The sequence below is a fragment of the Ornithodoros turicata genome, chromosome 2, assembly GCF_037126465.1.
Source record: "Ornithodoros turicata isolate Travis chromosome 2, ASM3712646v1, whole genome shotgun sequence".
NCBI classification, from domain to species: domain Eukaryota; kingdom Metazoa; phylum Arthropoda; class Arachnida; order Ixodida; family Argasidae; genus Ornithodoros; species Ornithodoros turicata.
The window spans coordinates 139278369-139305467 of NC_088202.1; the positions used below are offsets into that span (position 1 = coordinate 139278369).

The 27099-nt window shown below is 47.2% G+C and overlaps 1 protein-coding gene across 1 annotated transcript; it reads left to right on the top strand.

Moving 5' to 3' along the window:
• Window positions 1–1135: 1135 nt before the first annotated feature.
• LOC135384155 (neprilysin-11-like) lies at window positions 1136–21114 on the top strand. Its single transcript, XM_064613377.1, has 2 exons — window positions 1136–1271; window positions 18815–21114. Exons 1-2 carry the CDS (start codon window positions 1203–1205, stop codon window positions 20987–20989), a joined length of 2244 nt encoding a protein of 747 aa, XP_064469447.1. The 5' UTR covers window positions 1136–1202; the 3' UTR covers window positions 20990–21114.
• The last annotated feature ends 5985 nt before the right edge of the window (window positions 21115–27099 follow it).

Sequence of the window (27099 nt, forward strand, 5' to 3'; positions counted from 1 at the left end):
TATCTCACTGATAGCTGAATTGTGGTAGCTATAAAAGGACTGGCACAGCAAATCAGCATTTCCTGGCACCTTTTGCCCCACACTGGTGACTGTCCTGTTCACTATGCTGTATCTGTGTACAAAACGCCCCAACCACCCGTTGCTGGCCTTGAAATCCGTTCCACTAGAGGTTTCTGTCAAAAGTTGCTCCGCTCGCAACTTGATGCGAGATGCTGACACAGGCATACCCTGTTTGCGCTCCTCTGCTATCCATGCGACAAGTTCTTCCTCCATGGCAGGATACTTCGCACGTTTCTTTGCAGTCTCCTCAGTGGAAGGCACATTTCTTCTCTTTCGGATGGCGACGTCTTTCTCAGCCTTGCACGCGTTGAGCTTCTCTTGCTGCTTCATCCAGTCCTGGACGCACGGGCGAGGAATCGAGAAGAAACGTGCCGTGGCACTGATGTTTCCACGAAGTTCCGAAAGTTTTTCTAGTACTTCCAATTTGAAGGCTAATGTGTAGCTTCGCATGCGCCCGCGACCAGCACTTGTTCCTTCTTCCATGCTGCCAAATTGTGGAATGCCGCAGGGTCCTCAACTACAAAACTCCCAAAACGGGTTACAATACGGGTCAGTTAGAACTTCTTGATGACGTGGCGGGGATAGGGCGTTCTTCCCACTGACCTCCTTGTGGCTGTCATTGAACCATGCATAACCCCCGGAGCCCCAGTCTCCGGGAGCATTGTACTATTGAGTGTGGTATTTCCCGGCATGCCGGAAAATACCGGTTTTCCCGTCATGCTGGTCAACCTCGGTTTATTCCGGCATGCCGGGAAATGCCCGGTAATACGGTACGAATGCCATTAGAAATAATGTATGCCGTAATCACCACTTCGACCTTGTATCGCCAACTGTAGGATGGGACAATCACCACTTTGACCTCGGGAATGCGCTGGAGAAGCATTCCAGAGGTCAAAGTGATGATTACGGTACACATTATTTCTAATGGCATTCGCAAAGCAGTAGCATAGGTAAAGCGTTCATGATATTAATATCACGGTGCCCGATAACAATACGGGTTTTCACTCGAATCTTCGCGGCCCATGCATTGTGAAGAAGGAAGAAGGGATCTATGGCCATTCTTCGTGGGACGAAGAAGAAGAAGAAGCGCCCACGAGACCAGCGTGCCTACACGGGGCAGACGACGAAGACGGTCGAAAGGAATGGCGAACTCCGAAGCGTTTGATGTTTTCCAGGAACCGACACCTACCGTGAATGACCCGTCCACAAAAGTAAGTTGAAGATATTTGTGACTGATAAGTTTAATAACGATACCGCAGCGTAGCTGACGCTTAGAAGCACTACGTAGCCTTGTGGCACGAATGTAACCTACATGCACATCACTTAGTATAACAACTGTAGTACAACTGTACAGGGTGTGTGCAGAAAAACGTGACCCGCATTTAGGCACATGGCTTGTTGCCTATCTAACTAACGAACTTCTGGTGGCGCACGATGGCACATTTATGCGGGCGAAATCTGCAGAAAAATTGTGGAAGCCATACTCAGCTTAAAAATAAACGGAACAACCAGAACGTCGGCTTCCGTGCATCAGAATAGGGCAACATGGTGGACGACAGGGTGTATGTGAAAGGGCAACATGGTGAACGTAGGAGAGTTGTGTTCAAGTCCCGCTAGGGGAGCTATCGGTGCCTAAATCGAAACGATGTCCCACATGGATGCTCATCGGCAGTACCCCTAGCGGTGCCTGCACATAACTCTCGTGAGACCGAAATGCACTACCACGCACTGTCATGACCGCCCTATTCTAATGCATGGAAGCTCATGTTTTCGCGCTCTGTTTATTTTTTTACACTGAATATGGCTTCCAGGGTTTTTTTGTAGCTTTCGCACGCATAAATACGCCGTCGTGCGCCACCGGAAGTTCCTCGGCTAAGTAGACAACGAGTTACATGTAAAAATGCGGGTCATGTTTTTCTGCACACACCCTGTACTTTAAAAGTAGTACAACTGATAACTGCATCCGTAGGATCACAACGGATGATACACGTCAGGCAGGACACAGGCACCCGAGAAGAAAACCACTAACAGTTTTTTTTTTCACTGAACCAGAACCGATCCGAAATAAGTCTGAGGTAGTTACCGATGGCGGGTTGTTGGCCTCAGCAAGCCAATCCCACCGCGGTTCTCCCACGAACGGAGTTTAAAGCAACTGCAAAGTGAATGACAATCATGCAGAAGCTGTATGGCTTTCTGAAAGGTAACTTTGACGCTTCAGATATGTAATAGCCTTGGTGTCTATTGAGTATTTTCTCCACAAAACGCGTTTTAAAGATTGCTGCGCAAAGCAATCTAGCCAACTTCAGAAGCGCCGCAACCATGAGTAAGCCATGAACAGAGTGAGAGTGGCCGTAGGGATGAACGTAACTTTCGCAGCGCGTCAGGCGACGTCACAGCTGAACGAACTCCCTCGCCGTGTTGTATCGTTGCCCCATCGTCAGCCGGCCGCCGACGCCATTTCGATGCGGAGCTTTGTTTGCGCACATCGTAAGGGATAGCGCACTCGCAAGACATGAACAGAGGTCTGACACCAGGCTATCCCTCATGTACGCAAGGATGGCAGTACACGATATATATACTAAACTTCGCTATTCGATAACGAGAGGATAGAGAGGTAGCAAGCGAGCTGGTGGTATAGATCCATAAAACACGAGACTAGGGGACAAAAAAAAAAAAAAAAAGAAAACGGCAAACAGGCAAAGTTTTAAACATATTTGAACATATTTGAAAAAGTTGAAACTTCGTGAAAAACCCACAGAACTGTGTATGTGAACTGTCGTTCTAGTATTGTCTATCAGATACCTCTGGAATGTGGTATTTGTTATATCGGTTCAAGTAAACGTTGCCTAAATGATCGCTTGCGGGAGTATGCCCTCAGAGTAAAAAATAACGATTGTTCTTCTCAATTCGTAAAACACCTACAAGTCTGTAGAGGTTGTGCGCCCAGATGGCATGAAACCTTTGTAGCGTCCAGGAAACGCTGTCCATAATCTCTGCTGGGAACTGTGTCAGCAAGCCTTCCTTGACCTTCCCGTTGGTTTTGGGGATGTTCTTACGTTCTCCTCACCCTTCCTTCTCACCCACTTGAGCTCCTTATCTGTTCGTGCTGTTGAGTAAACTTTCAGCTGTGTTTCAGACTTTGTCTGTGTTGTCGTTTTTTTTTTTTTTTTGTCTCCTAGTCTCGGGTTTTTAAGTTATGGTTCACTGTTCGGTTTGGCAACAGAGCCACCCTTATCACAGGCGACTGTGTGTCATTACCCGGTTATCCCTGTAGATTGCATTCAGCACGACTCACGGCCGGCACTCTTAAAAAAAAGGGTGTACTTTAACTCCTTTATTTGCCACATATATAACACCCTTTTGGAGAGTACAATTACGCTCAAAAGGGTGTCTCCTCACTCCCTCAAGGGAGTAGCATAACACCTTTCTCCCTACCGGGGAGTAATATTACTCTCCAGTAGGGAGAAAGGTGTTATGCTACTCCCTTGAGGGAGTGAGGAGACACCCTTTTGAGCGTAATTGTACTCTCCAAAAGGGTGTTATATATGTGGCATAAAAAGGAGTTAAAGTACACCCTTTTTTTAAGAGTGTGGTACTATATAGGCACAAAGCAGCCTGCAGGCGGCGCTGCGGCGCTTTGTGTTTTGCGCCCTCTGCGGGACGTTTCATCGGCGGCTGTAGGAGCCAGGACGGCCAGTGCCTGAGGAGCTAATGGGGGAACAGCTGACGGTTAACAACTGGAAGTCTTGTCTGGGTTTTGACGTTGCATTGCATACATGTTCCTCTTGTAGCGGTGCCACTTGCAAACGGCGTTCGCGCCACTGAGTGGCCTGGAACGCTATTTCAGAGGGGCGAATCTCAAAAAGGGCAAAGCGTTAGTGGGCGCGAGGCATATCCACGGCGTGCGGGAAATACGTGACACGACGGCTACTGTGATTGAAGGCTTTTGCGTGCCACAGACAAAGATAAACAACCGCAGCCATCAAGTGACACTTCACGTAAGTATCGTGACCTCTTACTATCGTAACTCCGCTCGGCTAAACGCGAATAAAAGTAGGAAACCGGCCGGCGTTTTTAGCACAAATATTGCGTGGCTCTGCTCTCATGCCGGCCAGGGCCTTATTACTCGAAAAATATCACTTGGGTGATTGTGGCCCAGTTTGAAATTTGCACGTTGTGAATTTCGATTTCTTCTTCAGTTTGACGCGGATCAGCGAAGCCAGATATCTGCAGGAAGCGACATGTACCTGCAAGGCAGGGGCTGCTGGCAAGTGCAAGCACGCAGCTGCTGTAGCTCTTTATGTGCAAGCTGATGACTCCTCATCGAAAACAAGTCGTGCACGGGAGCGGGGCATTCCTTCCCGTACCAAACCGCAATACTCGGAAGTTCGTTCGAGCTTCTGCAGATATCAGCACAGGTCAGTGAGTACAAGTTCTGAGAATGTGAAATGATACCGGCGTTTACATGAGAGCTGGTCTTCCTTGCACTCCCAATTAGAACACGTAGCATGTGTTGCACATATGTTCTTGCATGTACAACATTAAAAATTTTCAGGCCTTCCTGCTGATGTACAAGAGGTTCATGTGACCCATGTTCTGAAAAACTTTGGTTACATCGACAGCCCATTAGTAGGTATGTTAAAGGCAGAATGTAGTACAGTGACAGACAATTCGGCCGAACCAAGCAATGAAAGCCCCATTAACGAACGAGAACGCATCTCGTTGTATGACTGGGAATTATCCAGGCCCAAGCTTCTGAACTATGCATGCAGCCTGACTGCAAGCGGGATTGTGCTCAAGGAATTGGCCTTCCTCGACAAAATAACGCAAGCAGAAAGGACTTTCTACCATGAGAAGGTATCAGTCAGTCAAGAAGATATTTCCGTGATCTGCGCGGAAACAGGGGTAGACCGGACCTTGTGGTTGAAAGCAGGTGACTTTCGAGTAACAGGAACAAAGGTATACATTGATAGCGACATGCGTCTCCCAGTCAGTATCATGCGTTGTTCAGCATTCAGTACATCACTGTAGCAGATTTAGCTTTGAACGAATTTGCTTACACATTGTTGATTTTTACACGCATGCCGCTTGTACTTATGCCTCAGTAAAGCACACATTTTGAGAGCCACCAAATACTAAGGTGCCGCTGCTCCCCTTCGGAACTAGCGGTCAAGATGGTCAATATCTTGCCTGTGCGAACAACAGCGCCATGGAATATGGTATAGCCATGGAGGCGGTGGCAAGACAGAATTTTGGGGCCGTCGAGGGTGTGGAGATCACACGACTTGGCCTTGCCATAAACCCCGACCCCTGGTTGGCTTGCTCTCCAGACGGAATATTCAGGTAGGGTGATCTGGAGTTATGCATGTACACTGAGGCCTAGTTAAACTTACAGCAGCTTGTTTCCTTTTTTTTTTTCTTGATAAAAATTATGTGTGGCTGATTTTTTCCCTGGTACCCAAATGTTTTCTCGTCTTTATCTCCTTACCTAATTGGCCTGTTCTCTTCTTCAGGGGTTGAGCTGGCAATGTCTGCCTCCTCGAGATTAAGTTCCCATATAGCAAGAGAAAAGGCAGCATTCTGAATCCCCTACTTCTACGATACCTTGAAAATGGCGCTACCTACACACTGAAGAGGAGTCACCAATATTACACCCAGGTTCAAGTGTTCTTCTACGTTCTTGGGCTGAAAAAGGGGCATACTCCTTGTCTATGCTGAGAAAGATTACCTTATTTTGGCAGTTCCTCGGGACGATTACTTTCTGGAACACTCCATCCCGCGGTTGCGAGAATTTTACTTTTTAAACCTGCTTCCAGCCTTGGTAGCTGCATACAGCCCATAATTTATACCGGTGGACAATGCAACCTGGTTTCAAACAGTCGCTCATGAGTAGCATCCTTAGGAGGTCATGGAATTGTTCCACCTTGGCAGATTATGTGATGTAGACTTACTTCCATTTTGCTCTGTGTGTGGTTACTACATTTGCAACGGCAGCAGAGACAATGGCATTTGAGTATAATTTACTCATCATATGCAGTACAATCTGGGTACAGACAACACTGCCTCTGGAAAAGTCGAACACTCATTTTTATGAAAAGTAGCAAGGCACTTTAACGGCATCTGAAATAGGTGGAGTAGTAAGTTGCACAGAACATAGAGCATAAGCGCATATACTAATGTGCTTCAGATACCAAGATGCGGACAACCTCCCATGGCTGAGAGGGGCAGCGTGCTAACCGACCGTGTGGAGACTGCGAGGTGGCCTCGGTTAGACGTCTGTCGCCTGCTGCGCTGCTTTGCATTTTTCCTGGGTTTCCCCGAGACATTCTTAGACGTTAACATTCACACTAACCCCCTTGTACCGCATTCCTTCCTGCTGTCCATCTGTTTGCCTCTGTACACCTCTCATAACCACAGTTGCATCGTGGTGCTGACACACAGTTAAAAAGCCGAAAGGAAAGCTAATTACAATAACTGCTGTGTACACTTCATGTATGCAGAGCAGCGCTATACGTTCGCAATGACCTCGTTGCTGCACCCATCGGCTCAGTTTGTCATCGGTCTTATGATTACGTCACCTGCAGGATCCGCCTTCGCCCCATGCTGCTAACGGTCGTCAGTATCTATATCCGTCCCGCGGTACAGGTCCCGTGGAGTGACTTCGAACGCTTACTTGGTTCTCTGGAAGCCCCGGCGCTTGTGCTAGGGGACTTCAATGCACATCACTCGGCCTGGGGAAGCCGAAGGACGGACAGTATGGGAAGGAGGTTGTTGGAGGCAATGGAGAATAATAACATGTGCCTGCTGAACAACCGCGAGCCCACTTACATGCGATCCCCAACATCACTTGATGTATTGGACCTCTCGTGGTGCTCAAGCGACATAATTCGCCACTTGTCGTGCGCTACGGACGTCGACACTAGAGGTAGCGATCATTTTCCTCTATATATTTCGCACGACAGACTGGGGCCTCAGAACAACTGTGCACACCGGTATGTCCCCAGAGGTTCTCTCTCAAGCAATTACCCGCGGTATTCAGGACGCGGTGGTCATGTCTAAAAGGGTAACAGGCCATGTCGGCCATTCCCCAGCCATTAATCACCTTAGAGCATTACGTCGCCGAGCAGAAAGAACGGCTCGTCGGACAGGGCAACTTACGGACATCGTGGAATACCGCCGGATGAAAGCTAAAGTAACACGAGACCTTAAAAACGAGGACAGGAAGCGTTGGCGTAAGTTTTGCCACCACCTTTCACCGTTTGATCCGGCCACGAAGATCTGGCGGACAATCCGATCTCTGAAGGAGGCGCCCCCTCAAAAGAATCCTCTCGCGGCCTTGGCTATCGTTCAGCGTGTAGACGAAAACACGCTTGCGACGGACTTCTGTGTGGTACTAACGACTCCGGCGGCTGCATCGACCACGCCCCTACACCGCAGTTTTGTCCACAGTTTGACGGCTGAACTTCACCACGACTGGCCCCGTCCCCCGGAAGTTATGGACCGCGACTTCACACTAATCGAGCTAAAGGCAGCGTTGAAGCTTGTGAACGCCGCCTCGTCCCCTGGGCCCGATAAAATCACCTATGCCGCCCTACGAAACCTTGACGGGCGGTCACTCCAAGCTCTCCTTCATGTCTATAATACGTCTTGGCAACAAGGATCTTTACCACATACATGGAAGGAGGCATTGGTTGTTCCCATCCTGAAACCAGGCAAGCCCCCGAATTCCCTATCCTCCTCTCGCCCGGTGAGCCTGACAAGCTGTATGGGGAAACTGATGGAGAGAATGGTTTTGCATCGCCTCGACTGGTGCCTTGAAAAACAACGTGCGTTCCCTCACGAAATGGCTGGATTTCGTCGCCACCGAAGCTCCATGGATCCAGTTCTCGACCCAGTCTCCACAGTTCAACATGCTCGAACCCATCGACGGATCGTCCGATCGGTCTTCCTCGACATCAAGCGCGCATATGATACCGTCTCGCACATTTGTGTGCTGCATGCCTTGCGCTCGTTTGGAGTATCCGGTCGGCTCTTCATCTGGCTCCAAGAGTTCCTTACGGACCGAATTGTCGCTGTCCGTACGTCCCAAGGCCAAAGCCCTCAGCATCCTGTTCCTCAAGGAGTCCCCCAAGGAAGCATTCTCAGCCCGACACTCTTTAACGTGGTGATGGCCGGCCTACAATCAGTAATTCCTCGCAAAGTGTCGTTCTCCGTCTATGCAGATGACGTCGCCCTTTGGACAGTAGGAAAATCACGCCCGGCTCTCCAGCGCCGCCTGCAGCTCGCTTTAAACAATATCCATACGTACCTCACGCACCTCGGGATGGACCTTTCACCCGAAAAGTGTGTCGAGCTCCCTTTCACGCGTAAAGCTATGGCCAATTTCCCTCTTTGGCTTGGCTTAAAGAAGCTTGACGCGGTACGCTTTCACCGCTTCCTTGGCGTGGTAATCGACTCGGACTTGCGCTGGGCTCGGCACATTAAACATCTTGAAACTAAAGTGCAGCGATGGCTTCCCGCAATTCAACATCTTTCTTGCTCAGGATGGGGCTGTGATCAGCGTTCCCTGCTCGCGGTTCACGCGGCATTGGTGAGGGCAACTGTGCTTTACAGCCTTCCTATTCTGCACAGGATATCAACAACTTCATTAAATACACTTCGGTCCCTGTTTGCTCGAAGCCTTCGTCGATGCCTCGGAGTTCCCAGAATGGCTGAAACACGGCAAGTACTGGCTGAAGCTGGTGAGCTCCCGAATGAAGTTCTCCGTGAACGGGAAACGGCTCGGCACTACCTCCGTTTGCGTGCTCACATTCACCGCCACCGGCTACTCAGGAAAATTCGATACCGCCCTGAAAGCGACTTCTATCGAGTAGCGAGGAGGACACGCCAGACTCTCACTGGCTTCATAACTAAGGACACTATACCGCCGGAAGCCCCCTGGTCTCTACCGGTACCGCCCACTTTTGTACGCCTCCCAAACCTTCTGGAAAGAAGAGATCAGGACCCCCCTCAAGTCCTCCGAGCCCATTTTCATGCTCTGGTAGACGCGAAGTTTTCTACGTTTACGGCAGCATATACTGATGGCGCATCCCGAAACAACAAGTCCGCCCCAGCCTTCGTCATTCCATCCGAAGGCGTCGTGCACGGAAGATGCCTCTCACATCCAACCTCCTCCACAGCTGCGGAACTCTATGCCATTCGTTTCTTTCTACAACACATCGCTGATTTTCCACCCCGGGAATGGGCAGTCTTTACAGACTCCAAATCTGCCCCTCAAGCAATTGAAAATTCCGGCATACGAGGCCCATCCGCACCCCTAGTCACAGACGTGCTAATGGCTTACCACACTATCTACGCCGCAGGCCACAGGCTAGTTCTCCAGTGGGTTCCAGCCCACTGTGGTGTCGTGGGGAACGAGCAGGCCGACAGCGCCGCAGAAGCAGCACTCTCGTATCGGAAACGGACCCGTATTGTTCTGCTGAGAGGAGACCGCCGTTCCATTCTGCGACGCCTAGTGACACCCCTGGCTTCCCGCCAACGGACAACAGACATTCTTCCCCCCTCTATGTTGAACAGAGTTGATCCCACGCTCGCTTTCCGCATGCCACGAAACACCTCTCGTCAAGATGCTGCATTAATCCACCGAATGCGCCTCGATGTAGCCTTTACAGCTCAGTGGCGTTACCGCTTGAGGCAAGTTGACTCTCCCACCTGCTGCCACTGTGGTGCTCTTGAGGATCTGGAGCACATTCTTCTTCATTGCCCTCAACCTTCCCGAACCACACTCTTCGAGTCTCTTCGTCAGCTGGACTCTCCCCCTTTCTCCCTATCGAAATTGCTTGGTCCCTGGCCCAATCCAGCCCAGCAACGCTCTGCGCTCAAAGCTCTTCTGACATTTCTGGACACCATCGGACTTCGATCGTTATTGTGAAGGGGCTCGTTATTTTATTCCCCCCATTCCATCCAGCAATGGGGTAGAGTATCGCCTGTGGCGATGAAACTCCCCACTCTCCAAGGTCGAAAATAAAGTTGTTGTTGTTGTTTCATCTATGATTTGTGGCCGCTACATCACTCTGTCATCGACAGTAGTGTACTATGTGCATAATTTTGTCCATGTACAAGGGAAGTTCTTGGGGAATTCTTGTATTTAAAATATCAAATATGCGTAGCCTCTGGATGACTCTTTCCACGTGGATTCGTAGAGATGCAGTATCATAGGTTGCATCTGCTTCTGCCTCAGTGAACTGCGGCCTGGTTGCAAAAGGAGGCATTACTAGTGTGTAGCTCCTTGCTGCCCAACACCCGTTCGGATTCCGGGAAAGCGTTTGTCAGCGAGTACAAGGTCTCCTGGTTCCAACAGGGGCAAAAAGCCAGCCTCACCTGTGACGCTATGGTCATTGGCCCTCCCTCCGAATCCTGGGGAGAGGAAGGTGACCAGGCCATTCGGTGCTATTCCCACCAGGTACTTGACTGTGTATGTCCCTTTGGGAGTACCACATGTTTTGTGCCTCCACACCTGGTGCTGTTTCAGCCTTCAGTTCAGTACAATCAATGATGACCCTGTAGTTTGGGTACAGCAGTGAAATACTAGGCGGCACAGTTGCTCGTATAGCAGCCCTGCTAGGCCAGAACAGCCAGGACCTCGTTGCCGCACACAGCTTCAGAAGGATGGACTTAAATATCTTCGCTGCTGTGGTGCGGTGAATGCCGAAAAGTGACGCCAAACAGGAAAATGGCAGGCCGTGCTTCATCTTCATTAGAAAGAGTTATGAGTTTATCATTGATGTCAAATTCACGAGGGTGACAGATGTCTGGAAGCAGGCTCCGTAGGGATGGCCAGGATCTGAAGAACAGATATAGCACAGGATGTATGATGGAAGTGGACTGATTTGACTTTTTTGTAACACTTGCACACACCACTCACCACGAGCGTCACGCTTGTAAGGTCCAGTAGCCGCTGTTCATAATCTACGATAGACTTGTAGCCACTGAAATACACTTCCTTGTAGATGGTCCCAGTGCCCTTCGTCTCGTACTGCCTGCACACCTGGGTACGCACTCCCCACGTCCACTGTTGGCACGCTCTCAGTCTGAGTGGCAGTACAGTCTCCATCCTTCTCACAGCAGAACAGAAGCTTTGATGTTTCTACTGAATCCTCTGTCATTGTGGAAGCGTGTTGATACATAACACCATATCGGTACCCATTATTGTGCAACAAGGTTAGTGCTGGAGAAATATATTCTTGTACCTCCACAAGAAATGGCCCATTATTTGCCTGGGTGGCTGGGTCACAGTGGTGCACGTCATCCATTGCTGACGACTGTTTGATACAGACAGTTGCTTCATCGACTGCACTCAGCAGCTCATCGAAGGCACTGGCGTCGGTGGTCTCCCTCCGTCGTTTCGATCTGCCCGAGAGGAGGCAAGAAATGAGCCCTGAAAATCAGCATCTTTTCTGCCAGGGCTTAATTCGCCTTCGTAAAAAAAAAAAAAAGAAAAAAAAATCTGCAGCGCATAGCACAATTCAGCAAAAATATCGATCATTGTGGTAGCTAAAATTTACTGAAATCTCTATGGACTGAAACGACACCAGAGTATGAACACAACGAACGAAATAGCAGCCGATACCTTTCGTAGCGCGAAGTAGTGAAACTGGGCCTCTTCCGGTACACACTGGGGAAAATCGACGGATTGTGGGCATGACGGCTCTCCTTGTCGGACTTTGTGTTCCCGATGAAATGTTTGCTGCATGTCTTTGTACTCTTGCTTGGCTCCCAGGGCTTACCGGATACGCTACGAGACCCCCAAGCCTGTTAGCTAAGCAGACAAAACGTTAGGAAATAATATACTCACGTTTGCCGGCGAACAAGCTGGATCCTCGCTCTTTTCGTAACTTTTCGCTTACACGCAGTGCACCCGTGCGGTGGAGCTTCGTACAGGTCTCATCGCCTCGGCTCCATCATATACCTGTATGAGGGTTCGTGTCGCTGAGTAGCAGGATTTACTCCATTTTATTGCCATGTTTTGTGATCGACATAACAAGGGTGTAATAGTCAACTCAGATTGCTCCTGTAGTGTTCGTGTAAACGAAGCCATAGTGTGCCGTACGTTCCCTGGGATATCACAAAATACTCCAATGTAGAAAAAACGAGAGGGAAAAAAAAGCCCTGTAGTTATTGGGCACTCTGTGCGTGTACAATTCGTCACCGAAAAACTTCACTTGACACAATAATAAGGAAAAATACTGAAAAGGCTTTCCATGTTCTTCGTGGATAGGGCCTCACAACGTTTGGGAGCTTTGAAATTTGAGATTTTTGGTATGTCGTACGCTATCGCGGTTGCGTACGTAGGGGACTGCTTTGGTGGATCTGCGCATGCCCATAACAGGAAGACAGATTCGTGCAGTGCGCAGAACCACCAACGCTAACACTTACGCATGCAAAGGCGATAGCGTACGATATACTAAAACCGTCGATTTTCTAAGTGTATAGTATTTATTTTACCTCGTGCAAAGCCCGTATCGAACCTGCGGTACGGATATTTGTCTCCACCCGCTCACGTCTGTTTCGTCACCGACGATATATCCGTTATTTTCTTACTTTCGTAAATAAAAAATAACAGGCGGTTAAGAGCATCAACTATTTACTATATGCATTAAAAAAACAACTTTCGTGCTGTAGGCTGCACTTCAGGTTTGAGGACCTGTTACAAGTGTGACAAGTTACAAGCATATATATATATATATAAAAAACAAGTCACATGGTACAAGAGAAAGGTGTAAGGGTGAAGAGAACTACAAACGCAATAGAAATATCAACAAAAATAAACACAAAACGCAATCAATAGGAGGTGGCTGGACAAGGTCAGACAGACATGCAGACGAGTCGGAGTTGTACGTGGAGGAAACCAATGAACATCACATGAATAGGCACAGCAGCCAGTAGGTGCAAAAAGAGCTTCAGAATGCGTACGGGGAATTAGGGCTCAAGGGCGAAGGATTGAGGACACGCGGCACCATTATGGCTAAGAGCTTCCAGACTGTGGAGTTCGTGGCTTGCTGATTGTGTATCATCGTGTATGATGAGAAAAATGTCAGACAAGTGGTGATACAATAAGTAGTCTCATAGTATAAAGCACTGTAACGGGCCGCCGTACACGTTGATGCCGTGCGGCTGTAACGTTGCACATTTTGAAATGAAATAGGATTCTCGATTTTTGCGTTTCATGTTTTTTTTTTTTCATATATGCTTCACCACTTGTAACCACGACCTACTCTATAAGAGCACGACCATGACACTTGCGCCTGTGTCCAGCGCCGGAGAAAATGTTTCTCTTGGTGGTCGCAGCAACGTCGCGGCGCCACAAGTAACCCCCACACAGAGCCGTTTATAGAGAGAGTTTGGCCATTAGGAGGAGCCTGAGTTAAAGCGCGTCATGCGACGTCACGGCTAAGCCACCTCCCTCGCCGTGCTCTATTGTTGTCCCGTTGCCAGCCGGTCGTTGACGCCATATTGATGCTCATCGTTGTTTACGATGGAAGGCGGAAAGACACGTGCGTACATTGTCCTTCGAAAGCCCTTCGTCCTTGAACTCTTTCAGTTTGGCAACAAAGCCCCCTTTATCACAGGCGGCTGTGGGTCATAAGCCGGTTATTCCTGTAGATTGCATTCATTGCGACAACAAAGCTGACGGACAGCATCAATATGGCGTGCACCAGATGGCTGATAAGCGGATTCTACTTGGATTCATGCTTTTTGGGCGGCGCAACGACGACTCTGACGTCAAAATAGGCTCCACCCACGAGGCGGCAAAAGATCAAAGAATGGCCAAACTCTCCCTATAAATGGCTCTGCCCCCACAGCAGACGCCGCTCCACGTGTTGATACGGTAGTTTTCGTTCCTGACTTGGCTGCCTGTTTCTACCGTGTGAAGTTCTGGTTTGTCGCACGTCGTCCATTCGGTGGTTTGTGATGGGGTACAGCACCGTCCCACTCTGCAAGTCGAAGCGAGGAGTGTCGGACCCGAGTATTTCGTACCGCGAAAGGTCCTGAAGGTGTCGAGTGTATGCGCAACGTGATTGTAATGAAAAAGCAAAGTAGATCTGGTGAGATTTCTGCCAAATAGTCAGCAGACAAAATTAATTGGAATAAAAAGAGGTGTCTGTTCAGTTATGTGTGCTGTGTTCTTTGTAAAACTTTGAATGAACTAGAATGAACTATGAAAGAACTATGAAAGAAAAAATGAACTACAACTGCATGCTGTCCAGTAGTGACCAATGAAATGACGGACAACATACTCATATACGTAAAGTCCAGTAACTACGGGTTCACGCATAAATTTTGGAGCACGATCACGCATGGCAATACAGCCGCGTACATCAATTACTACATCGTTTGTGGCGCTTTATGGCTGTGATGCTTTTGCGCCACAAAACACACAATCACTCATCTCGAGTTCAACTTCGTATTATCGGTTGAAGTACATTAGTACAGTGTGAAGCGATGAATGTTTTACCAAGGATCCAAGGATATTCGTCCAATGGGGGGCCCCCGGGATACCACACATCCTGTACAAGCACTGTCCCAAGCGAGGATGCTCTACACTGTAAACTTTTTCACACCTTTAAAGGCGTGCGCTATGAACATTCAACCTGGTTGCGTAACATTGCATCTACAGGATGATATTTTACAAAATTTGGAAAGCATTGCTAAAGATCAAGTGTCAGTGCAAATCTTGCTTTCATCATGTCTTGGATGTCGTAGGTACGAGCTAAAGCATATATGCATCGCTATCGATAATCGAGCACGCGCAAGTGTCTACCATACTGTTGAACAATGTAATGTCCCCGGAAAAAATGCCCCCGGAAAAATTGTTCCCGGAAAAAATGTTCCCTCGAAGAAATGTCCCCGGAAAAAATGTCCCCTGAGGAAAATTCACTTTTGGTAGGCGTGGACTGGTTGACTTCGGACGTTGATTTTCTACTAGGACGGTGTGAACGGTTGGATTTTTGAGCACCAAATCAAGTAATCGTATATACTATTCCATTTCCGAATCAAATATGGAATTCAATGTTCGAGTTCCAAGTCGAATTGATGCTTCTACTAAACCGAATATATTTGAATAGTCCCGATTAAGCTGCACATGCAAGGCCGGCATCTCCTTTTTGTGTGAACAAACATATACCCCCCCCCCCGGCACATGTAGGGAAAAAAGAGTAAGCGCTATATTTAGGCATACATATACCGTACATGTTTGTATTCCAATATATGTTGTATATGTATCCAATTACGGTTATTAAACGAGGCGCTTAATTTATTCGTATTCAATTCCATTTTAAAATTACTCACACATAGCATTTCTTTGCCTAGGGAGTCGCTGTGGGTCAGTTTTTGTGAATTTACTTCGTTGTGTCTTGCAACAAAGCGGCCTGTACAGTCATGGGGCTCCCGAGATGTGACACCGCTAGACATATTGAAATACATTTTTGCCTGTCAATTTTGTTGCTCCCCCTCACACACACACACATTTTATTTTTATTTTTACACATCACCCTGCACGTCGATCTGCGCACTTCTAAAACAGAACTTGACATGCTCCTGGCCATTCCGAATGACATCTTCTCTCCTGATTTGTTGAAACTGGACGGCGTACTACTTTGTGTGACACTTCACTTTTGTGCTAATTAGCAGAGAAAATGTTTTTCCGTGTTAGCGCCGCGAAGCAACTGTTGCTGCACGCGGTGTACAGGCGTGGACAGAGGACAGCAGGAGGGAGGGTGATAGGGGGTTAGTATGCGTCTTGCGCCGACTTTAGGGATAAGCGTGCCAATATTCGTCAGGAAAGTCCGATGGAAAACCCAGGGAAAACCTCAGAGAGCACACCTGGTGACAGGATTCGAACCCGTGTCACCTCCCAGTCTCGACGTGAAAGGCGATCATCCAAACCGCTACTCCACGCGAGCTGGTACAGATAAAAGTACGTCCCGCTTATATGTTGATGTTGGTGTTGATGAAGAAAAATACTAGGGAGACGTTAATTCCCTCAAACCTGAAAAGATAGCTGTGTCATCAGGCCTAAAATCTAGTCTCAAAATCCCGGCCTTCTGATTGCACCTCAGTCAGTACGACGTCACGCAGGATATACGTCTTAGTATAAGAAAGAAACAAAATAAGAATATCCCAGCGAAGTGTGCACGTTGTATCAACGAACGTGACAATTGATTGTAGTGTATTCGCTACGAGAAATCGTAAGTGAAGGTAGGTCGAGCTTTCCAAGTAAAAACACTTAGTAAGTGGTTAGGAATTTTAGTATTTATTTTTAGCCCGAAGACTTCAAGACCTGCAATATCGCAACCGGGGATTTTGCAAAAATTCCAGGCGTACTAAAAGTGGATGTTTCTCGAGGGGACATTTTTTCCTGGGGACATTTTTTCCAGGGGACATTTCTTCCAGGAACATTTTTTCCGGGGACATTTCTTCCGGGGACATTTTTTCCGGGAACATTTTTTCCGGTTCCCGGGAAGGGTATCGGAAGGGTGAGAATTAAGGAACTGTTCAACAGCAGAGAGACCCTCGTCATTAGGAATATTAGTGTATAGCGAAACGACATCCATTGTTGCCAACAAAATGTCAGCATGGTTACTGAAATGGTCATGGACAGCGTTAATTTTGGAAAGAAAATCGTTTGTGTCTTTGACAAAGGATGGGAGAAGGGGTGGGATGTGTTTGATGCAGTGGTCAGCAACTAAGGATAAATTCTCTGTCGGTGTGTTTATTCCTGAAATAATGGGCCTCCCGGGGTTATTGGGTTTATGAACTTTGATCAAAAGATAAAAATTACCTGGTGTGACGTTCTTAGGACGCAAGAACTTGGAAATGTGGGACGGGATAAGTTTACTAGTGACGAGTTCATCAATTTTCTTATTAATAAGACAAAAGGAAGGGGTTGGATCCTGATCGATAGCTCTGTAGAACGAGCGGTCACTCAACTGCCTGTTCGCTTCTGCGATGTAGTCGGATGTATTGAGAACCACTATACCGCCACCCTTGTCCGCTGGTCTGATGATAATGTCATTACGGGCTTTAAGATTTCGTAGCGCTACTTTCTCACAATTAGACAAGTTATCAGTGTGTACGATAGATTTCGAATAACTAGTCTTGATATCCTTGTGAACGGCCTTGATGTAATTATCAATGAGGGGGCTAGTTCTAGAGGAGTCCGGCGTCCAGCTAGAGGGGTTTCGGAAGGGCGCAGCATCTGAGCTAGGTTTATCGTGAAAGAAGGTTTTCAGGTGCATTCTCCTACCTAAGTTGTGCAGATCATGCAAAATTTCAAATTCATCAATATTACGCTCCGTTGGTACAAAACTGAGACCTTTTGAGAGAACACTAAGTTCAGCCTGGTCGAGGGTCACATCAGAAAGATTGAAGACGGTGTTATGGCCAGCCTCTGTGGAAGATGGTTCAGAATTTATCGCGTCACAAATGCCATGCGCTAAAATGGGAGATAGGATAAGATTATCGCGTTTCGATTTTTTTGTTTTGGTTTCGTGAATTTTCTTCAGCTTATTGGCAGTGAATTCAGAGAGATTAAGGACTTCATGAGGAGAGAGTTTGTTCGCAAGCTGTTTGAGCTGGTTATCAATATCTTTCAAGACGTAAGAACTTTCCTGCCTGAGAATTAAAGGTGTGAAAATATTTAGAGTGTAGGCGCGAAAATTCATGTAACCTGAAGAAGTGCAGTCTCTTGCACGAAAGTTCTTGTTCGAATAAATATTAGTTGCTCCTAACCGTTTTTCATGTTACGTGTGTGATTCCCTCTTCGCGGGCTCCTTGACAGTGTTTAATTTTTCCCCCTTTTCGACGTATTTTGCGTAAAGTAGAACTAACTTGTATTAAGCATGCACATTACATGTCTTTCGCATCAGGATACACGGAAATAACGCGTAGACATTCACACACACAAAAAAAATGATAATAAACATTGCCGATATTACAGCAGCAGTCTCCCGTTCGCTCGTGGGGTGCGCACGCGGCGCCCCTAGCGAGCATGTTGAGCGGGAAACCGGTTTTCCCCGGTTCGGGCCGCGGACAGCGGACCCATAGGGGGATCGGCGAATGTCATGGTCGTGTTTCTATAGAGTAGGTCGCGCTTGTACCAGCTCCGGTGGCGCAGCGGTAACGTGTGCGCTTGGAGACTGGGAGGTCCGCGGTTCGAATCTGGGGTTTTTCCTGGGTTTCCCTCAGATGTGTAATAGGCGTATGCCGGCACAGTTCCCCTGAAGTCGGCCCATGGACGCAGCTGTCCTCCCGCCGAGCGGATTCCGCTCGGTCTTCCACTTCACCCTTTCCTCCTCTCCTCCATCTTTCCCTTCCCGAGAAACATGCCGCCTAATCAGGCAGGCAGACCTCTCGGGTTCCTCCCAACGACACTCCTCCTCCTCCTCCTCGTAACAGGTCCACAAACCTGAAGAAGTGCAGCCTCCTGCACGAAAGTCTTGTTCTTTTTTTGTTTTTTGTTCATGTATATAGTAAATAGTTGATGCTCTTAACCGTCTTTGTTATTTTTGATTCTGCATCGCCAGAAACTTGTACATTGCTGTACTTGTACTTTATTACCGGAATAGGTTGTTCCCCGCGGGCAGAACAACTCGAAAACTGTGAAGGTTTTGAACGCAGGCGTACACGCAATTCATTGTTCGTGCAGTTAATCGATAAGCACCGTCCTCACAATGGTGACTTTTCTCAATCGCAGGAGCGAACGGAATCTTCCCATCTCGACTGCAGCAAAACCTACATTGTAGTGGCATTGAGCGTTGTCATTGTTCTGTCTTTGGCCCTGGCAGCAGTCATCCTGGTCTTCACGAGGAACTTGGAACAATCGACGCCCGGGCACGCTGGGATGGAGCCGACTCGCAAGTCCATCACGCTTCCGAAACTCCATCCGGGGCCGCCTTCGGAACCCAATACTGAAGATTACACGGACTATGACGTAGCCGAGACAACTCCACAGGAACCGGCAGAAGGAACCACGCCCCTGCAAGAGTCTGGAAAGGTCTGCGACGCCGATGATTGTGGGTTCATCCGCGAGTACATCGGGGCTCTGCTAGACACGGACAAAGACCCGTGTGACAACTTCTTTTCGTTCGTATGTGGAAAGACTGAGCGGCTGAGACTGACCCACATGTACATTGATCCTACTGCTTACGACCTGATGGGTGAACGAAACTTGACGATGGCCATACAGAAAAGTCTACGGACGGAAGAAATCCCCAGAAACGGAAAATCAGCATTTCAGCAAGCTGCAGCGCTCTACCAACACTGCAACGATGATGACAGCGAAACATCGGCGAGATTCATCAGAGATTTCTTAGCCGAGCACCATATGGGTCTAGCAGGAAGCCTGTCATTCGACCCCATAGACATCACGGTTAAATTTATGTTTGAGACCGATATTTCTCCTGTTTTTTGTATGTACAATTTTGCTTCGCATGGTAGAACTCTTTTCACGATGGATTACGTAAAAGCATCGAAAAGAACCGAGAGCGGCATCAATGATATTCTTTCTTCCGTGTATTCCGCAGAGCTACCTGAAGTCGCGGAACGCATCGCGGAGTTACAGGACAGGATATTTGTTGTAACTGACTTTACTTCGAAGCAATATGCTGACAAGGATGACCTAGAGTTGGAATTGGGGAAAATAGGCTTAGAAAATGAAGACGAGGCCCTTTCCAAAGTGTGGACTGAAGCTCTCCAGCGCTACACGACGTCTAGAGCGTTACAAAATTTGACAATACGTATGTCACAAGATGACTTTGCCAATTTTCACAGCTTCTTTGGAGAGCGAGGGAACTTCACCGCAGATGACATGATGTTATTTTGCGCCTGGCGCACTTTGCTGTTCTTCTACCGGATTTCACTGAGTCCTGAAAAGTCGTGCTATGACACCATTCTCGAGTACATGCCGAACGCGGCAGGTTCTTCAGTGGTCCCCCACTTACTTGAAAGGAGGAGGATGGAAGGCATTATAGAAATGATCCAAAAAATCATCAGTGAATTCGAGATGTCATTAAGAGCCACCTTGTTGCTGGACGAAGAAACACGCACTGGGGCCTTGAAGAAGTTATCGATGCTTGAGGTTCGAACGGGATTGGCCCCAAACCTGAACACATCAGAAAAACTCAACAAGTTCTACGAAGATCTTCCCGACTTAAATGGCCCTTACCTCCGGGACGTCCTAAACGTTAGCGCATTCAGGACTCAAAGGCTCTGGAAGCATGTATGGAATGGCTTTGAAGAGTACTACGAAGGCACGCACCTCATTTCACATCCATACGCCAACAATGCCTTCAATACACCTGGTAGGAACCTTGTTACATTCCTCGTTCCCATGATGCTGAAGCCCAACTTCAACTTGGGAGCCCCGCCTGAAATAAACTATGGTACACTGGGATCTACAGTGATTCATGAGATAATGCACGGATTCGACACATACGGCCGTCAGTACGATCTCAACGGGACAAAAACGCCATGGTTTACTAAAAAGAGCAATAAGACGTTCCAAAAGTGGGAGCGTTGTTACGTGAAACACATCAAGAACGCTCCGAAAGCAAGAGATTATTCTAGGACTCCATTGGAATATCAGGCAGATGCCCTCGGCATGAACAGTCTTCTAAAGGCGTACCAGAAGGCCGCAAAAAGGTCCAGTATTTACCTGGGCAACGTGAAAGGTTTCACGAGGGATCAGCTCTTCTATATTGCCAAGTGTCTGATTTGGTGCGAGTATGACTACACACGTATACCCCCGAGACATCCCCCATGGGATGAAAGATGCAACGTGCCTCTTATGAACTCTGAGCACTTCAGCAAAACATTCGCTTGCCGGGAAGACTCGCCCATGAATCCATCCGAAAAGTGTCCCTTCTGGTAGACATTAATTGCGACTAATGTTGTGGTGTCTTGGCATGTGGTTACAACGTCGTCCCTTAACACGTATTTGGCGATTCACTTGGTCGGTGTGTAGCAGATTTGCAAAAATAAACATTTTTAATGGCCGCTATGTCTCTAATCAGTCGACTCGTGGTCGAATCAGTACAGTCATTCGGGTGTGTTTCAGTTGTGGCCCAAGGCAGAGAAGCAATTTTTTTTTAAATTGTAAACTCGTAGAATACTATAGGTAGTACGATAACGGACAACTTTACAGAGCTCACAATTAAAAGGTATTCGTTTCCACCGGCGATTTCGTTTTTAGCGGCTTACTTGAACTGTTGAGCCCATATTTCCAACGAACCTAAACCATAGGTTTACTGGCGCCGGGGTAAACCGATGGCGCGAGACATTTGGTCACCGTCCACAGTGTCAGACCCTTCTGCAGTGAGGCTGATGGTCACCCTTGTCGACTGTAGAGCTTGGTAGACCTAATTTCCAGTACACAGGGAATCAAATCGCTGTGGCCAATATTTTCCCCCTCCCCTGTTCCCTCATCATCAAACCCCTGAGCGATGCGAGCGTGAACGAAAAAAACAAACTGTGTAAAAAGTGCTATCGTAAAGCTACCACTTGTAAACAATTAAACTCGCCATTGTAAATGCCTCGACCGGACAGGAAAGGCTCGTGAAGGGCATAATATGCACGTTTTTAGACTGTGAAGTTCCCTAACTGCCACGGACTGAACCACGGAAACCGTGCAAACCCCACACTCTTAAAAATGAGCTTCACCGCATAGCACGCTCTTAGCCAACCATTATCTCGAATGATATCGTTATCTGCCCTGATTTGTTGAAAACAGGGGGCGTACGCCTTTTCTGTGACAATTATGAACAGCATAAGTGTCACAGAAATGGCGTACGCCCCCCGTTTTCAACAAATCAGGGCAGATAACGATATCATTCGAGATAATGGTTGGCTAGGGCCGTGCTATGCGGTGAAGTTCATTTTTAAGAGTGCAGGAGAAAATGCTACATGGGCGGTGATGGAAGGGGACCTACACTCTTAAAAATGAACTTCACCGCATAGCACGCTCGTAGCTAACCATCATCTCGAATGATATCGTTATCTGCCTTGATTTGCTGAATACAGGAGGCGTACGGATTTTTTGTGACAATTATGAACAGCATAAGTGTCACAAAAAAGGCGTACGCCCCCCCCCCCGTTTATAACTAATCAGGGCAGATAACGATATCATTCGAGATGACGGTTGGCTAAGAGCGTGCTATGCGGTGAAGTTCATTTTTAAGAGTGTGTGTGACGATCGGGAAAGTCCTTGCAGTTCCTGGCGTCTATCAACATTTTAAATTACTTCTCAAAGCATCAGTTTTTGAACATACTTTGAAATCAATTATGCTACACTCTTAAAAATGAACTTCACCTCATAGCACGCTCGTAGGCAACCATCATCTCGAATGATATCGTTATCTGCCGTGATTTGTTGAAAACGGGAGGCGTACGCCATTTTTGTGACACTTATGCTGTTCATAATTGTCACAGAAAAGGCGTACGCCCCCGTTTTCAACAAGTCAGGGCAGATAACGATATCATTCGACATTATGGTTGGCTAGGAGCGTGCTATGAGGTGAAGTTCATTTTTAAGAGTGTAGAGTGTCCATCTCCTATCTTGCGGTGCCCAAGTTTGTGTGTTGGCGCCCCCAGTATCAGCGGGGGGTAGGGGTTTGGAACTGAGGCTGATATTCGTATCGAGTCGCCCCCTACCTTGGAGATCTGGCTACGCCACTGGGCCGACCACGACAAAATGGAGCAAGCACATGCTACTGAATGTGCCTGCAAGATAGCTTGCACGAATACAGTGTGAAACAGACTCCTTGCATTTTTCCCTTACAAGTCCAATCATACGCTTAGATTGCTGATGTCAGGTTCGCGTTTCGCTTTTGTTCTTCAATTCTTCGCTTGCTCACTTACTGGCAGTTTCGCGACCTACGGGCTGGAGGCGAGATCGAGAATCGTCCGCACATACGAGCACCGTTCTCTCCGTCTCAATTTGATGATCATCTTTGGCTTTCGGCTGATCAGTGCACACAACTTTGTATAAGGTGTCACTAATTGTGAGAGATTCGATTTGAGAAAACTTAGTGGCCTTGCTCCGCGTACACTGTTAAAACAGAACTTCACCACATAGCACGCTACTAGCCAACCATCATTCCGAATGATATCATTCTGTGCACTGATTTGTTGAAAATAGGAGGATGCGCCTATCTGGGACAGATTATCTTGTCCCAGATAGGCGCCTCCCCCCTGTTTTGAACAAATCATGACACGGAATGATATCATTCGGTATGATGGTTGGCTAGGGGCGTGCTATGTGGTGAAGTTCTGTTTTAACAGTGTAGGAACAGGTACGCTAACAACAGGGGTAGTGAGCTACTTCCTTGGAAACTTCGTGATAGGTCAGCAATATCCTCGAATCGCAAGTGAGTGCGCCACATGCGATCTTCTCAGAATTTGTGATGAATTCTGCTCCACGTACCATCAAACGAAGTTATAGCGCGTTTTGATAGAGATTTGGATAGCAAGTTCGGATAGCAATGAAGATATAGGGCATTTGGGGGCTTCCCAAGATGAGAACCAATGCCTCTCCCAGTGTAGAGAGGCAGGTTGTAGAGACCACTGTTACCAAGACACATTATACACTTAAATGAGAGCTAGGAGCGACTGCTTTCAAAGTTTCGCAGTGTGGCATAGGTGACTTTATGGGGTCCAGGGGGACGAGCTGGAGCGGGCGTTCACAAGCTTCAACTGTTTTTAGCTTGATTAGCGTGAAGTCGTAGTTCACGACTAATTGTGGACTGGTTTTGGTGAATTTTATGCATTAAACTGGGGACAAAACTGCAGAGTACCGGTGTCGTTAGTACCACACAAGTTCACCGCTAGGGTGTTTTCGTCTACACCCTTAACTATAGACAAGGCCGCGAGAGGATTCTTTTGAGGGCCCCACTTTCAGAGGTCGGATTGTCCGCCATATCTTCGTGGCCAGGTCAAATGTTGAAAGGTAGTGACAAAACTTACCAGCGCTTCCGTTCTTCTTTCTTAAGTTCTAAGTAAAGTAAGTATTTACTTAAAAGCATGAAAAGAAAACGAAAATAATCGGAAATACAAGAAAAAGTAAACGTTACGTTGCGTTAAACGTAACGCTACGTTAAGTTGGCGTGTTACCTTAACTTAAATCTGGCGGGATTCCACGATGTCAGTCAGTTGCCCTGTCCGACGAACCGTTCAGCCTGTTCTGTGACTTATTCCCCTAAAGTGGTTAATTGCTTGAGAATGACCGACATGTCCTGCTACCCTCTTAGACATGACCACCAGGCCCTGAATGCGGCGACTAATTGCTTGCGAGAGAACCTCTGGGAACATACCGGTGTGCACAGATGTTTTGACGCCCTCATAAAAAGTCTCCAGTTCATGAAAGAAATAAGTCCAGTAGCTCCTGGGAGGGGCAGTCGGCCGTGTGAAATATAATTTATAAATGTAAATCAAACATCTATAAACATAACTGAAGCTGACCCACCTCTAGTGTCCACATCTGTAGCGCACGAGAAGTGGCGAAATATGTCGAGTGAGCTACACGAAAGGTTAAATACATCGTAACATTGGGGATAGCGTGTAAGTTGGCGCTTGAATGTTCAGACATAGCCTCCTATATATGAGGCTATGGTCAGACTTGTACGTAACGGGTAACGGGTAATTGCGTTACTAGTAATCAATTACTTTTTTGGGTAATTTGTAACGTAATCGATTACTTTTGGGGCCCAGTAATTTTTTTAGTAATTCAATTACAATTTTTAGGAATCAATTACCAAGTAATCGATTACTTGGAAACTAAAGAATCCACATTGTTCGGGACGACGCACACACACATATATGGGATGATTCACCGTCGCGAGAAGACAAAACCAACTGCCCTCTGCAAGTTCGGTGCAAGGCAGCTGTCTTAAATCTAGGACTTTTCCCGCAACAATTACTTACCCGAGGACCCCGAGGTCAATTGCCACGGTGTTCCGCACGTGTAGCGTATTTTTGAGTCCACTGTCCTCTCCCCATTCATGTGTACTACCTATCCGTAACCCGGCCTGTATGCAGTAAGTTGGACTGTAGGTTGTACCGTGAACCTGATGAGTCATTTGTGGGACTTCCAGTTGGGACTCTTTTCACAAAACTCTCAACCTCTCGACACATTTTTCACAGAACTCTCGACCCCGATAACCTAATGCCACTCTTGTGACCATGAGCCCCTGTCAGTCTTGTGCGGAATACTGTCGATACCACAACGATGTCGACGATCTGCAATGACTTGTCGCCGTGGCCTCAGCTATCCGGCATGTTCAGAGCGCTGGAGCGAAAGGACAGAAACAACATCTTGTTCAAATCGTTTTCTCAGATATCGAAAGTAATTGGCAAAGTAACGCGTTACTTTTCAAGGCGTTACTTCATTACTTTTTCCGGCAAGTAATTTGTAACGGTAAAAAATTACTTTTTTGTACAAGGTAACGGTAACGGTAATCAATTACTTTTTTTTAGTAACGTGTACAAGTCTGGCTATGGTTCAGCAGGCAAATGTTATTCTTCATTGAATTGAACAACCTCCTTTGCCTGCCATCCGTCCTTCGGCTTCCTCTGGCGTATAATGCACAGGCATATAACTTTTTAATATATGCAGGGTGGACAGAAAAAGCGTGACCTTACCCTTCAACAGTCCGACTACGAACCACCCGACTTTCCAACTTACTAACTACACGTCTTGTTCCCGTGAAAAAGAAACTCATAGCACGCACAAAGCTTAAAGTATGAGACTATATAGGCTCGACTTTCTACATATGCGCTTTCTCAAGTCTACATTTTCCATCCCTAGAATCTTCTTTGCTAAGTAGCATTCCTGGTGCAATTAAATGTTGCGTTCAGTGTCGGAAGCAGCATTCAGATATTTTCTGAGATATCGTAAAAGAAGTGCAGGTGGCTGCTTCTTGCAATGTGAATTGCAATTGCAATTCTTGCATTGCGGACTAGGGCCCTGCAGGGCCGCCCAACCCGGGATTGTTATTGACTGTGCTCTGAGCCGTGCCGAGCCCGGGCCGACAAACATGTTTCGAAGAGTCAGGATCGGCCAGGCCACGCATATATTTGCAAAGACAAGCAAATGACAGTGCAGTGTGCGTATGATTCCATCCTGTATAACATTATCAAAGCCACTTTCCACGTATTACACAATCATGTTGGTAAATCATGGTGAGAGAGGTATAGGGATTGGAAGAAGGAGTTTGTCGACAGCATCCTCTACCTATGCAAAAACTTGGCAGTGTAAATATAATGCACATGGCCGCGTGCCTTGTGGATTTAATTTGGTCTTTTGCTGTTACAGTGCTAAAGTGGCCACTTGTAGGTTTGTGGCCTTGTCTTCTGTTCTTATAAATTTATATATAAATTTGTTTGATAAACCTCAGACACGCGTCCGCCATGGCTGGAAATACGAGGCCGGTACTCGCCGAGTTACCAAGTCAGGCCAGGCAGGGCTCCATTCGCTTATAGATGCAGGGGATCTGTTCACGGCGACACAATTCCAACTCTTGGCATCTTACTCCCTCTGGGCGTACAATGGTTTAGCTTCATTTCAATGGCAGCTGTTCTTACTTTCTGAACAGAATGGGACATATAAACGAAAACGATACAAGCGTGTTGCACTCCTCCGGAGACAACTCAACTGCTCGCACGCGCTGCAGCTGCATGTATACTGCTATTTTGTGTCCTATGTAACTTCAATGTAACTCGTTATTTTGTTAAGTATGCCAGTAAGTGGGAGTAACTTTTCAGGTTGAAGACCTTCGTTATTAACTTAGTTACGTTTTTCACATGATAACTAAACTCGAAACGAGTTCTTTTTGACGGGTAACTTCTCAGCCTATGGAAAATGAACTAAGTTAATAACGAAGTTCTTCAGCCTGAAATGTAAATCGAAGTTACAGAGTTACGTAAAAAAAAAAAAACAAGTTATTTTCAAGTTACTTCGGACACAAAATAGCACTACCCAGGTGCAGC

Bases quoted from the DNA above. Each gene is read 5' to 3' on its own strand.
- LOC135384155 (XM_064613377.1), top strand. From the start codon at position 1,203: ATGGCGAACTCCGAAGCGTTTGATGTTTTCCAGGAACCGACACCTACC. The intron at 1,272-18,814 runs GTAAGTTGAAGA...TCTCAATCGCAG, and splicing joins TGAATGACCCGTCCACAAAA to GAGCGAACGGAATCTTCCCA.